This window comes from Argiope bruennichi, chromosome 1, assembly GCF_947563725.1.
Source record: "Argiope bruennichi chromosome 1, qqArgBrue1.1, whole genome shotgun sequence".
Lineage (NCBI taxonomy): Eukaryota > Metazoa > Arthropoda > Arachnida > Araneae > Araneidae > Argiope > Argiope bruennichi.
In genome coordinates this window covers 129,865,475-129,881,364 of record NC_079151.1, presented here as the reverse complement: position 1 = coordinate 129,881,364, position 15,890 = coordinate 129,865,475, and the positions used below count along the sequence as shown (strand labels likewise).

The following is a 15,890-nucleotide window of genomic DNA, read 5'->3' as shown; positions in this document are numbered from 1 at the left end:
CCAGAAAATGGTTCACTCTAATAAATAAATTAAATAAATAGTTTTGAGAAAAAAAAATTAAGAAGTAAGCTGAAACAGATAAATTAATTCAATCACACGTTAATTAAATTAGTAAATTAAGTATTCATTACAATTAATAAATTTTATATTTAATAATTTTTAATTAATAATATGATTGAAATAACAGATATTTGGAACGCATATTTAAAAATAACAATAGCAGTATTATTTGTTATTCAAAAAATCGTGGATTATGCATCTCTACTCAGGGTGCCTGGTGATGAAACATCATGACGTCATATGCTTGTATCAGTCTATTCTGAGGCCTTGTTTCATAAGAACACTTATATGAACAGGAAAGAGGTTTTTGCCAAATAGCGTTGTCGAACGTGACTCCGAAATGTTTCAGCAAGTGCCTATGCAGCCTTAATCTACAAGATTGGATGTCTAGTCAAGATTATGAGCAAAAAAATAGCGGAAGTGATATTATAAGGAGAAGAGGAAATAAAAGATTTAACAAAGCAACAACCTTAAAGTGAAATAAGTGAGATGCCGAAAACATGGGAAGATATTACATCGTATATTGACACTCATCGCTTTAATTAGGCAGTTTCTGTGCTCGCTATAAATTCATTTAATGGTAATACTGCGTCAAATTTTTGCCAAATTTAGCCAAAAGCAAATGACTTCAGACAATTTTCTTGTGGAAAAAGCATTTTAATGATTGCATTATTATATATTTGCTTAAGGAATTTTACGGAATGGAATTCATTTTCCTATTAATTCCTATAAAAGATTTTTTTTTCATTTAACAAGTAGTCCTCTGAAGTCCTCTGTAATTATTTAATGTCAAATTATTGTAATTTCATATTGATTTAAATAATAAATATTCTTAATTCTCGTTTTTTTTTTTTTTGAAAAACATTGTATTTAATTTTTTAACTATTAAATATAAAGCCTAACTTATTTACTTAATTAGATGCAAAAAGTTCAGGATATTTCCATTTTGTAATGCATCTACATGTAGTTTAACTAATTATCATTTTTTTTTTGTCTCCTGATTCTTTTTTAATATTTTCTCATTTGATTCGATTTGGATTGTCAAAATTAACGCTTTAAGAATACCAAAAAAATATGTAAGTTCAGTAATCAGTTTAATTAAAGGAATAACTTTAAGAAATTAACATTAGTTTATAGAAAATAACTGTATTCGAACCCGAGACTCATCGAGTTATAGGTACCGTCTTATCCATTGGCCAATGTGTTTCTGAGAGTTTGTTAGATTATAGATGCCTGGCTCTTTAGGAAAATCGCGCTCTTCTACGTTTAATTATGAATTGTTCTAATAATTTAAGAAGTTTTTACAAAAAATGCGAAATAAAGTTTTCTATAATAACCAGAATTGCTCACAAAGAGATTGTAATGGGTAAACGTATTTGAAAAATTGGAGCATTTATATTATACATGAATAGTGCGAAAGGGTTGTTTCACCTGATTGACCCATATTTTATTGAATATTTCAAAATTAAATTCAATGAGATAATATTTGCTCAATTTAAGATTTATGTCCGTTTACTAAAGCTGGATTTTTGGGGTCGACTTTTCGCCAAACTTAATCCTGACAATTTTTTATTCCAACCCTGAAGGCCATTTGCTACCTATTCTTATTGTGATCCAAAAAGTCTGACTTCTGCGTATGTTTGCACGATTTGCATAGTTTTAGTGTACTCTGCGAAAAACTAATCGCAATTCTTTCTATTATGTTTATTTACAGACAATTTTGGCCTTTTATTTCTTGATAAAATGTGGAAAATTGAAAATCTGCCTAAGATTTAAACACCGTAAGTATCTAATTGGGATTAAAACCTAAAATGGGATATTATATTATTAAATAAATCAGCAGAAATTTGAGGACATAATTTTTTTTTTTTTTTTTTGATAACATTAAAGGTGTTAATCATTATCTTAGAAAATTTAAAATGTAAGAATTGTTGGAATCAGATTTTTGTTCAAATTTATCTTTCAATGAGATATGTTATGACTCGCACCAAAATAATGAAGAAAAAAAAAGAAATATCTTCCTTTACCAAATACATTTACTTTTAGACTGTTGCATGATTTTATTTATGAATAGATCATAAGAGGTAAAGCCGATTTCACATCTTGACTAACCTAAAGGTGAGCGTTTTAACTTCCTCCAATCGAATCCTAACTTAGCACGTGGAAAATCTGATGATTATTTACATCAGATTTTTTATCATCAAAGATTTATATGAAACAGCACCGTCTATTTAAAATCTATTATCTGAATGTTAAAGTTCAAGCTTTTGCTTTAAAAAAATCTCAGCATTTTGGGAAAGTATGTTTAACCTGATTTTGTCAAAATGATTAAAATGTGTTCAAAATATTTAATTTCGCATTTAAGTTTTTCAGTACTTAGATAACATTTCGTATATAACCATTTTATGAAAATGTATTGCTTTTGATAGTAAATTGATTATTTTATATAACTTCCTATACCTCTAAAGATTTACTTTAAGCAGTCGCATCTCTTAAAAAATATCTTTTATTTTGCTTCCAAATAGTCTTTTTTTTCTTTTCTTTTTTTTTTTTCTTTCTTCTATATATCTTTATACTATCAGGATTTTTAGAAACTCATATTAGAAAAATGTAAATATCTTATTGACTAACAAAAGTATTTTAACATTTTGAGCATTTGTCTTATTAAAATATTTGCATTTATTAATTTGTTTAGAAAATTTAAATGCAGTTATGTTGTATAACAGTGTTTAAACTGCAGTTTGAATTTAATAGTAAATGGTTAAAAGTTCTCATAAATTGTAATCAATTTCTTGACTTCATTAAATCCATATTTAACCAATTTTCTCTCTCTCTTTTTTTTTTTTTTTTTAATGTTAACTTCATATAAAAGAAGGGGAATTTTGTTCTAGAGTTTTCTGCACCTAAAGTAGGATATTATCTTTAAAATCTGTTTTCAACTCAAGCTCTTTGAATTAAGAAATTTTTATCCCGTTTGTTCAGTAAAATATTTTTACCCAATATTTACAATATGGTAGCAAATATTTGTTTTCTTATCTAATTACAAAGTTTTTTTGTTTGTTTAATTTTGTAATTATAATGATTAATTAGACTAATGTTAAATTAGACATTATAGTTAAAAAAAAAAGAAATTGCCATTTCTCGCAGAATTTAATATTTGGCATTTCTGATATTATACATCTTTTTATGATTTTTTTTTTTTTTTTTTTGAAATTCAGTATTATTTTGCTTTTTAAAGCATCATATTATTCTTTCATGCAATGTAAATGATGACATAGGTGTTTCTATGTGTAAAATTTTTTTAACCTGTTAAGTATTTTCTGTTAAATTTGTATGGCAAGAATACTTAACCTTAATGAATTAATATTAAAATATTTTAATTTTGAAAGCATATATAGATATTAGTTGATCATTTTCATATTCATTTGAATTTCCATATAATTTATATTTTTCAGTCATGATAAGTGATAATGAAGAAGTATTTAAATTTATATATTAATAATTTAACAGATTGAAAATCCAATATTCAAAGGAACAAGCTTGTTACTAAAATAGATTTGTTGAAAGATTGCATGATGTTTAGCCCCATATCAGTTTGTTATGCAAATTAACTTAATTGTATGCTTTTTACTTGCATTACTTAAAAAAATTATATATATTCAATTATGTGGAAGAAATATGACTGATTTCTGTACCATTTTGGCATGTTTATAATAATTTAATAGTCTTATGCACCATGTTGCTGCTTTTCCCCTACAAACATGATAAGTAATAAAATCATGAATCAAATTTGCTTTCATCTTGATATTAACTTTTCTACAAATTATTACTTTTTCAAAAAAATTCAATAATTCTTCAAATTATTACTTTTTGTTGTTGTTGTTAATGGTACTTTTTGTTTAATTTGGATAGCATTTGTCAGAAAACATATATGTAGACACAAAATGTTTGTTACAATAGAATAAAAACCACCAAAATGTATTCAAATTTGTAAATACAACAATTTTATTTTGAAAAATTAGTAGATCACATGTTTTGAAAAATAAGGTTTAGGGATTGAAATCTACTTTTCAGTATGATCACCAGGGATTTGTTCATTGCAATGGATAGCAAAAAGATTGATAATTTAAATAACCTGTTGTTCGCTTGTGCTACTATATTGGCATTTAATGTCGTAATATAGTTCTTGGCTGTGCAATATAATACTTTTTCCCTCTTTTTTTTTATTTGCTTGTTGTCTTTGAAAAGTAAATAGTTTAAGGCTTGTGTAAATGAACTTCTCATGGCCTGAATTACTATAAATGATTTTTTTTTTTTTTTTAGTTTGATTTTACTTTTTAGTTTCTTCTTCAATTCTTTAAAGATCTATACTAAGCTTTTCATAACTTTAAGATAGTTTGTAAAGACAATTACTTTCAGATACTTTATATACTTCAGATATTTTCAGCTATTGTAAAAAGATATTTTAAGGTGGAAGATTTTCATTTTGTTTTAAATGAGAGAGACAAGATATATACTTCTTTAGATTATGCTTTGATTACTGGTTTCTAATATTTCAGACATTTATCATACAAAATTACATGGCTATCATAAAGATAGGTACATTCCAGTAACAATTACTAAAAATTTTCCCATATAACCATTTTCTTGTTGCTTGGAAAATCTTGTTTTGCAGTTGCTGTTCCTGTTACTGTAGTACTTGAAATTATGTCCAAATGTTTTATGTATCTACTATTAGCAACTGAAAATAGGAGCTGTAATTTTGATTTTTCTCTATGATAAAAATGCCATTGAAATATTGATAATCATTTTATTTTTGAAAGTTAAAGATTATTATTTTGGGACATAACTTTTGTAATCTCATGTTGTATTGGTTATATATATATCGACCCTATGTTTTTCAGAATATCTAATGGATATTTAGTGTAATACATTATAATTTTTTTTTTCTAGAAATTGCTTTCCTAATATAGCAGGCTATATAATTTTAACTGCTAAACAAAATGAAAATTAAATTTTTCTAAAGCAATACTTTGCTTTTTCTCTTTATCCATGCTAACACCTATTATGCAATTTTAATTGTTGACAACATTTCACAAACTTGGCAACAAAAGCATACCATGGTATTAACTAATGAATGCAACTAAAAGATTATTAAATTCATCAAAAGCTCTTGATTGTTTTCTCAAATAATAATGTCTTGACTTTAAAGTTTTTCTATTATTATTAAAATATCTTCTATCCATTTTGTAATATGGTACTTTGGTTATTCTGAAAAGATTTACTGACTTTATTATGATTTTTTAAAAGCTAATTTAGATATTTATTTATTTATTTGGTTGTAGGTTTTCATACTTAGAATTTTTATAAATATAGAAGTATGTATATTTAATGTATTTTTAACTAATTTTCAGAAATTTAACTCATGCAAGATGCATGATATTTCTTTTAATCCCTTAAAAAAAAGTGTTTTTGAAATCTAAATCTGTTTATAAGTAAAATATAACTTATTTTATAAATTCTACCTTCATAGCTATATGAAATAAGAAACGATTTATTTTATTTCTTTCAAACAAGTTAGACCAGTGAAAGTTTTTAGAATATCTGATGCATAAATTATTATTCATGACAGGAATTTTTTTATTTCTTTCAGATATAAACTTTAATAATAGAACTTAAAAGAAAGTTTCTTGAGACAACGGAGGACAAAATAATTACTTAAAATGTGTTTGAAATTAGGAAAACTTGAAAGCATTATTTTCAAGGGTTAATTAGTGCATTTATTTTTTCAGTTACATTTTTATTTTTAAAAAGTATCTCACAAATACATTAAAATTTTAAAAGGACAAATGAAATATCTTTATAATATAAAATTATATTGAATTTTTATCTTATGGAAACTGTGTGCATCAAAATTAGACATTTCCAATTTAGAAGCAAAAAAGTATAAATTATTTTCTAAAATTTTATGTAAAATGAGGAGCTAATTCTTAAAAAAAATATATCAAAGCATGTTATTTTTTATGTTTCAGCATCATGATGTAATTAAAAAGAAGTGTTACTTTTCCAAATGATTTGTGACTTTCACTGCTAATTCTTAAAAATTTATACAAAAACTAAGAGTTGACTTGCTCTTGCAGAAGGGGAAATTGATTCTGCTTAATGTAGAGATTCAGTTTCAATTACAAAAATTTCATATTGTGAAAGTTTTTTAATTTTGTATGATAAAAAAAACCAAAAAAACTAAGGATTTGTAAATAAAAAATTTCTAAGAAAAAGCAAAGACACGGTTGCAGATCTTTTGTTCAAAATGCATATGTTTCATTTAATTTTTGTTAGAAATTAATTTTATTTTAATTTGTATAATGTTTCACAAAAGTAAACATGGTAATATAAATTAAATTGTGTTTGAATAAAAAAAATTTAAGAAAGACAAAATTCAAAATATGAAACCATAAGCATACACAATTTTGATGTTTAAAAAAGATTATTTTTGAAAAATGCACAATAACAAAATGGATGGGGAGGGAATAGAATTATTACAACTAATATCATCTGTGGTGGATTGCTCTCCCCCTTCCCCTCTCACACATACTCATTCAATTACATCAGTATATTATGTACTTTTTCATGTTCTTACCAATTAAAATTAGCTCTTTGAAACCATGCAAAATAATGTATTGTTTGAATTTATTAAAATTACAACTAATGATAAATGGCCTTACATAGAATGAAAGTTGTTAAATTACTATAGTGCCCTGTGTTGTTGTGCTGTGCTTTATTATAGAACTAATTAAAAACAAAATTGTAGATAAGCGAGATTATTAAATCCTGAATAGCATTGTTCTTTATTTTTTTTTTTAAATACAAGTAGTGGTAATAGGTTTGAATAGATGATACATTGTTCTTGTATCTAAAAGAACGAAAATTAAGATATTTGTTTATCTAGAATTAATATGTTTATACATAATTTTTAAATGTTTGGCTATCATTCAAAATTACTAATTAGATTATCTTGATTAAATTATTTTTTATGCATATTGTAATATTGTAAGCTATTTGTAAATCTGGCTATTTTTTGCACTCTTCTCATTTACTAATGGCTTGTTGTTAAAATTTCAAATATTGATAAATACAAGACACAGAGAGCCATCTCATGTATCCTTTATGATATTTACTCTAAAGCTTAACATTTTTTTCTTCCCTATTAGAAATAAAATCTGTTTTTATAATGCTTTGTTAGAAAGTCAGTTATTATTGCATTTTTTCAACTGTGTTTACGAATATTTTTGAATTGCAATTAATTTATTTGATTTGATGAAATAGCTAATGTAATTTTTCTTTTCGCTTGCAGCTCTTTGGTATATTGGCTGTTTGACATTGAAATTTAAGCTGTTTATCCCTTGGCCAGATAATTATACTTTTCAAGATGAGTATGTATATATATCCTACATTCTGAGAAGGGGGGGGGGATAACTGCCTATTTCTAATATTTCTGATAGTAATGTGCATAAATATGTATCTTAAGTTCTACTGCTTGAACTAAATAATATGTGTATTTTTTAGTGAAATGATAATATTTTTCAACAACTTTAAAATTAATGATTTCGTATCACGTAGTCAATTCAATCAATCAGTTTCTATCTAAAAACCTTGTTATTTTAATATTATAAAAAGATTGACCTTTAAAGTGATTGAATTGAGCTTTTTGAATTTAAACATATCTTTAAAATCATTACAATATTTTACTCATGGATATTTAAAAGAAATATGCATATAAATATAAATTACCTTTTTTTTTTAAATAAACATGAAAAAAAAGCCAGTTTCATTACTCTTTTGGATAAATTGTATATATATAAATAAATGCCTTTCATAAAATATAAGTAATTACTAGTATGCTTTGTCTCTTTTTTTTATTATAGTATTTGTTTAATTCATTTCTCTCTCCCCTTCCTTTATTGTATCAGTTTAGTAAGATTCAAAATCACGCTAATTTCATTGTCTATACATTTATTATTTATTACAGTGAGAAACTGTGAAATTAATATGGTAAATATATAGTATACACACATGTACAAGAATGTGAAGTTCGAGAATTTTAATGAAGATTTATTTAATAAAAGAAACAGCATATTCTTCCTGAAAAACTGAAATTCATTACTTTAGTAGCTAATGTTAAAAAAAATGATAGTAAGATTATTTCTTTTCTTTTCTTTTTTTTTTCTGTGTAGAAAGGGAAGTTTTATTAAGCAGTGATAATTGTGATGACTTTTGTTCTTATTTTGAGCATAGATTGTGTGTTTTGGTGCAGTATGCTAATTCTCTACCTTGTGAAGTTATAGTTTGGGATTTTTATTTTAGATAGAGCTAAAAAAAATTTTTTTAACTGAAAATATTATAATTTTTTTTCTGAAGTAAATGCATACAATCAATCATTATTTGGTATTTTGATTAATTACATCACCAAACAATATAAAAAAACCCATAGTAAATCACATAATTAATTTTAATGAGATGTAATTAATAATGCATTGATTATACATCTTAAATATGACACAACTTAATTACTTGCTTCACAATTAAACAGTTTTTTTTTTTTACTATATAATTTATAGTTTAATAATTTTCACTGTATCATAGCAGTGATATAACCCCCCCCATAGTGAAAAAAAATTTCATGAACTTTTCTACTATTAAAAAATGTGTAATATATTTAAACATCTGATTGAGAAAGGATTATACAGTTACAAAAAATATTTTTTATTTGATTTTTAACAAATCATGATAAAAGCAGATAAATAAAAACTATTTTATATAGAACTTCTGAGATACTTTCAACAAGGTTTTAAGAATCATTTAAATAAGAATTTAATAAAAGGTACTTAATAGGTATATTCAAATCCACAAATTCATATCCTTCTTGAATTTTCATTATCTATTCTAGTTCTTCCTTTGATTTAGTTTAAATGAAATGTCTCAAGAATAATTCATATAATATTTCACATATTTATACAGTATCGTGATTCAACCCTGCTCGTTCAAAAATGATTAAATGGAAAAAGATCATTATTCTATCCAAAAATCAGTTTTTTTTTTTTGTAACATAAAGCGAGAATATCATCAACTGTTATTACACAATTTGGAAATCAGCTGTTGAACCATGAGTGGTATAATAATAATATATAAATTACATATATAATTGTGTACTTGTATATAATTAAAAACTAATTAATAAAAAATTACAAAACATTAGAATTATAAACAATATATATATATATATTTGAGAAATAAATTAATATTTGTTTATTGCTACTTATTTTGTAACCATCCTATTATTTGTGTAACCATAAACAGTATTTTTGAATTATTCAGTACCTGCTTTGAAATAATTTTAAATTATTTTAATGTTGGAGAAATAAATTTTTATTTATTTAAAAAAATTGACAGTTAATTCTTAATTTTAAATCTATGGATTATGTTTTCTTGAATAATATTTTTTGTAGAAATTTTGTGTTTAAATAATTCCATTATAAATGTATAATTCTAATTGTAACATTATATTGCTGATTTCAATGCATTGTGTATTTTCCATCATCTTAGATGAACAAGAAGCTGTTACAGAAGAGGTGCAGCAGTTTGATATGAATAAATCTATAAAAGATTTCTTGCAAAATTTAAAGAAGAAAAATATTAAATTCTCAAGTGAAATAGCTAGTGAAACTATTAAACTTCTGGAACGAGTTGTTACAAACTCTGAATGGGAAACTGCAAATGATTTAATGAAGATTATCAGAGATATTGGCAAGACATTGACTCGGCCTTTTTATGTCCACACTGTTGTAGGCAATATGGTAAAAAGAACTTTGAAGATTATTCGGGATGAATATCTTAATGCTGTGTATGGTAAAATTGAAGATTATGATGTCCAAGAATCATTACAAAAGATGGTTAGCGCACAAGAAGATGAAGAAATGGATTATAGTGAAAAAGTAAGTTCGTTAAAGAAATCTATTTCAGCAAATCTCAGAGAATTAATGGAAGAATGTGAAAGGAGTCCTGAAGTCATTGCCATGCAATCGGAAGAACATATTCACTCTGATGAAGTGATATTAACTTTTGGGTATTCAAGGACAGTTGAGAAATTTCTCAAGGCTGCTGCAAAACGGATTTGTAATGTTATAGTTGTTCAGGGTGGAAGAAAATTAGGAATTTTAGAAATGGCTAAAAGTCTCATGGAAAGTGGTATTAAAGTTACCCTTATTTCAAGTGCATGCATGTTGCCTATCATGCCTCATGTGAATAAAGTTATTGTTGGGGCTCATTGTGTTATGGGAAATGGCGGGTTAAAAGCAGTCTGTGGTGTACACCCTCTTGCGCTTGCTGCTGAACATCATTCTGTTCCATTTTATGTTTTAGCTCCTGTATTTAAACTAACTCCACAGTATGTGTCTTCCTCTGATCAAGAGGGCTTTAACCATAATTTACCGCCAGAAGAACTTCTTTCATTTGAAGATATTGATTTGTTTAGAGGGGTTGAAGTTGTTAATCCTGCATATGACTATGTTCCACCTGATAAAATTACTCTGATTATTTTTAATACTGGTGGTAACTCGCCTTCTTATGCCTACAGACCTTTGAAAGAACTGTACCATCCTGATGATCATGAGCTTTAATTTTTGAAAGCATTTATTTATCATTATATTATGATAGATTTATATTTATATAATTTTTAAGGATTTTCAGTATGTAAATGATAAATAATTAAAATATTGTGTAAAAGCTGTACTTTTTATATTGTTTATTATTCAACCATTTAGTCTCATTAAAATTTAAAAAACTCCACACTTGGGAGAAGTGAAGTCCCAAGTATAAACACTATGTCTTTTCATATTGAAGTGGGAACTAGTACTTGAAAGGGACACATCGATTAGGGGGGTGGAGGGAGGCAAAATTTTAGTGTTCATTTTGATTTATGTACTTTTATAACAGTGTAAACTAAGAAGCTCATAAGTATTTGAAGAATTTTTATAAATTGCTTTCATAGATTGAGCTACAAACCAAGTCTAAATCTTGCATGAATAAATGAATTGTTTTACATTATTTCATTTTTAAATGCATTAGTTTTATAGCTTCTATTAATACATTATTGCATCGGATAAAATTTTCTAAAAATTCCATTCTCTTTTGAAATTATTTTGCTATGTGATTGATTTTTAGTATAATTTCATTTTGATATTTTGTTTTAATATGGAAATTTAATAGTAAACTTACCAAAAAATCCTAACCTATATATCAAAAATAATTATATACTTATAATTTCTTCCCTCATTTTTACACTTCCTTTGCAGTTGTTGTTTAGTACATTGCAAGTAATAAATATTTTTGATTTCTTAAAAATATTTTTATTTTTATTCTGAAATATGTCATCATGACATTGCTTTTAATAATTATCACATATCATGGAACGAAGCAAATTAATTCTGCCTTTATTTAGAAGCCCTAAAAAGCAATGGACATTAATAATAATTTATAATGTTAACAAACAAGTGTGTATTACATCTGTGTAATACTAGTACACAAGAATGCAGTACAATCCTATTTAAATATCTAAAAAAATATTTACTCCTCTGTATCCGAATCTGTTTTTGCTCATGGGTCGAGGTGGCCTGATGGTAAGGTCTCGGTTTCGGAACCGAAGGGTTTCTGGTTCGAGATCCGAGGAACCGTCGTGTAAGCGGGTCTGGCGCATGCTAAAACCGTCGGAGCCAAACGCCCTCCCGTTGGTGTGATGTGGAAGCTTGGAGAGGGGGGTGGCAGCTCATGTGTCGTACTCGTCATCTGACCGCGGTTCAAAATTACGAGATCCGTCGCAGAATAGGGTTATTGTTACTTAAAAGAACGGGACATTAATTTAACTAAACTAAACAGACCATTCTTGCTCATGTGACATGCATCAAATGCCCCGAGTTTTGAAAGTTTAATTTAGGCTAATTGATATATACAGCATTACTTGGATTTTAAAAACTGTCGTATAATATTTTTATTATAAAAACTGATTTTGTATCAGTCAAGGGATCCTTTTATTATATCTCTAATTGATTGATTGTCCTTGATCACTTAAATATGAGTTTTTTTAGGCAGTGTTTCATTACTATTTTAACCCATTTTTTGAAAATATCCAAAATATAGAAACAGAAATATCAACAAAAAAAAGTGCAATAGAGTAGATCAGAATCATGCTGTTACTGTATTTTAAAATCGTGTTCGTTGAATTTTTTTAAAAAAAAAATTAATAAAAATTGAAGATAAGATTGCACAGAAAGGAATTTTATTCGCCGAAAAATTAAGTTTCGAATTTTAAGACAAAATTAAAATATTTTTAGGAAAATAATTTTTCTGAAGTTAATGCATAAAAACCGCAAAATTTCACTTAATTTCTAAATTAATTCAATGTTTAATGGACTTTCTTACTTTCAAAAGTTGTCTGTCTCTTGCCCAAAAGAATTAGTGCTCAAACTTTGAAATCGGCTCAGTCTCTTAAGAGAAGATGTGGAACATACATATATAACTTAAATAGCCACCATGACTTCTTTTTATTTTAAGACAAATAATATAACGACTTGGTTTGAAGCAACACAAGAACTGTTTGGGGACAAGCCTTTTAATTTTGAACGAGGATGACACCAGAATTGGCACTTTCACTGCAAACTTCTACATCTTACCATCAGAATATGTCAGATTGAACGTGCAACAGGCATACGTACACAACGGATCCGTAATGGATTCGAGTTTCGAACCTGAAACTCTCTGGAGCCGAAAAATTGTCACTGTTTTACCGCGCTCTATTTAAATTTTCAGGATGGAAAAAGACGTACAGTACTTTCCATACGTTAAAACAAAACAAATGCATGACATAGCTGTTTTTTTTTTTTTTTTTTTTTTTCGTTTAGTGGCATGCACTTGTTGTATATTATTTTGATGTGATTCTGGTTAAACTAGATACTATCTATAGATTAAAAAAATTGTTCTCAGGAACTATTGGACTTGCAGTTTACAAATATAGAACATAATAACTTCTTAGGCAGTACACCTCGTAAAAAAAAAAAAAAAAAAAAAAAAAAAAAAAAACTTCTAAATTTTGATTAAATTTTAAATTAATTGACAATTGATAGTAGTTTTAATGTATTTCCTCAATAATTTGGGGCAAATTATCTCACATGAGCCATTTTTACATCTATTTATATCAAATTTTAAAAATAAGCTTTCATTGATGCCAGTTTTATTCCCCGACTCTAAGTTTAAAAATTATTTTAAAGTTTATTTTACAATATTTTCATTGTTTTAGGTACTTGCTATGTTACTAAATCGATTTGCGGGTCTGTACGCGTACGCGTATTAATGTTGCTGCAATTAAAAAATAATGGAAAGAAAGGCTGATAAAACAAGCCATAAAACGTCATCACGGTGTAATGTTTCAGATTAGAGATTTGGATTTTCCTCTTTTTATGTCCTGTAAACTGCTGAAAGCTTTCGTGTATCGAAACATACTCTTCCCTTTTTAAAACTGGTAAAAGTGGTCTCAAAACTTTCTCGCGTGTTCTCTAATAAAGGTGAATTTGTGTTTTAGATGCGTTTTTTCCCAGCCGATTGAAACCAGAAACTGACACAGAACAACAATTTCAGTCTCAAAATCACATTCAACATTTGATGTATTTAAGTCATTGCGTTTACGTGCATTTGAAATTACAGGCCGACAGACGTCCAATCTTTTGTTGAATTTGGCTTAAAATATGATAGGTGTCTTCAATATACATGTTCAGTCTACATACCGAATTTTATCCCTCTAGCTCTCTTCGTTTTGTAGTTATCGCATTAATTTATATTATCTTTGTTCGTGTAAACTTATATTCGAAAACACCCGGACAGACTTCCTTTGAATGGATTTTACTCAAAATTATATTGAAATCTACAAATTTAGTATAAAGACCACATAGAAAATTTCATCTGTCAAATTCAATGCGATTTTTAGTTATCTTTTTTCACAGAGATAGACATTTTCAAAAAAGGTGTTTTTCGAATTCAAGGAGGTGTAGAACATGGATATTAGTTAAAATCTCAAGTCCGACATTTTTATCCATTACAATACTTTTTCTAAACTATGTTTACGAGAAAATATAAAGAAAAGTAGTTTCTTCTGAAAGATTAAATATTGTCTCAAGCTTGTTTGTAAATCTTCTGTACTCAAAAGTCTGAGTTATACATACAATTCTCTAAGGAAAAAAAAGAATCTGCGTTAAATTCTAATTTTTAGAATTTAATGGAGTATTAAACGAATTTATCTGGGATTCTATTCTGATCTACACGATTATATTAGAAACCAGTCGTAATTTTTCCTTTTCTCGTGACGCCGAGTCGCAACAGTCCTTCCTTGAAATGCTCAGATAATAAACTGCGCTTTTGTTTGTAACTGGTGCTTTTATGGAACGCTATATAGTATAAGAATTTCGAATCTTGATCATCCATTGTGTTCTCTTTGAAAAGATTTGTCTTTGACCCTCATAATAGAATTCTTGAATTCATTTTCAAGGCAGAATGCTTTTCTTTTGGATCATTTAACTTTTCCGAAACAAAGATAAACAGGAGTAAGCGTGGCGTAATTCTTCGTCTTTTGGCGCCACTCCATGAGTTGCATCAGAATTTCATGGAGGAAGACAAAGATATTTATTTTACGTCGAAAGACAGCGTTGCGAGCGAGGTTGTTGGAACACCTTTACGCACAGATTCTACTTTAAGACAGTGACGATTCTAAGTTCGTTTACCAAGCTTAAGAAGCGTATTTAAGTTCCTAAGTCAATGCCTGAAACGCTGAAGCTTCGTTTCACAGAACAGATTCGAATACTCCAAGAAATATTTTAAGTACAGAATATTCCAAGAAATATTTTAAGTACAGCAATGAATAGTATTCTCTGTAAATTGTAACATCTTAATGGGAAAAGGAAATCCTTTAGAAAGTTTTAAGGAGTAAATCGGACTTAAAACTATCAAATTGGGCACATAGTAACTGTTTAGGTAAAAGATGCCTATTAAGAAAGAATTGTCAATCTTTTAATTATATTTTAATTAAAAATTAATCAATATTTTAAAGTTTTTCCTCGTTAACTTCGAATATAATATAGAAAAATTATTTTTACACTACTTTAAAAAAAAGTCTTAGTGATGCTAGTTTTATTTCAGTACAATTTTTTTCTCAAATTTTAATCATTTAAAAATTATTTTACAGTTATTATCACTTTTCTTACTCCACGCTTCTTTCAAATATATAAAATACATATATTTGAGTGCATTTAACTATTATAATTAAGAATGATTTTTCTTTCCCTCATATGAAGAGTGCAAAGAAAAAATATTGTAATTATCAAAAAAAAAAAAAAAAAAAAAAAAAAATCGCGTTCGATTAATTTCCACATTTCTGACCTTCCTGATTTTGAAAAATATATTTTTAGAATTATATATGTCTGTCTATGAAAACGATTACTTAAAAAAACACTTTGAGCCAGACGTATCAAATTTTGTATATAGACTTACTGCCGAATATATTGATTTCTATTAAAATTTGATCAAAATTCATTAAGAGGATATCTGTTCGACTTTCTAATATAAGTTGACACAGTAATTACAAAACGAAGAGTTCGATGGATAAAATTTATTACACAGATTTAACATTTAAAGTGTAGATATAACGATAAAATTTGGAACCAAATTCGCAAAAGGTTTGACCGTTTGTTGGTCTGTTTTTTCACAAGAATCTAAAAACTATAACTCAAAAA

At 26.9% G+C, this 15,890-nt stretch overlaps 1 protein-coding gene across 3 annotated transcripts; it reads left to right on the top strand.

Moving 5' to 3' along the window:
* Positions 1 to 1,780: 1,780 nt before the first annotated feature.
* Positions 1,781 to 10,848, top strand: LOC129965938 (translation initiation factor eIF-2B subunit beta-like). Of its 3 annotated transcripts, none has more exons than XM_056080258.1 (3): positions 1,781 to 1,841; positions 7,415 to 7,493; positions 9,664 to 10,848. In XM_056080258.1, the coding sequence occupies exons 2-3, from the start codon at positions 7,490 to 7,492 to the stop codon at positions 10,734 to 10,736; spliced, it is 1,077 nt and encodes a 358-aa protein (XP_055936233.1). In that variant the 5' UTR covers positions 1,781 to 1,841; positions 7,415 to 7,489; the 3' UTR covers positions 10,737 to 10,848. The 3 variants fall into 3 exon arrangements, with proteins under 3 accessions (XP_055936233.1, XP_055936224.1, XP_055936216.1); XM_056080249.1 differs by lacking the exon at positions 1,781 to 1,841 and adding an exon at positions 2,160 to 2,178; XM_056080241.1 differs by lacking the exon at positions 1,781 to 1,841 and adding an exon at positions 2,186 to 2,359.
* Positions 10,849 to 15,890: the final 5,042 nt, after the last annotated feature.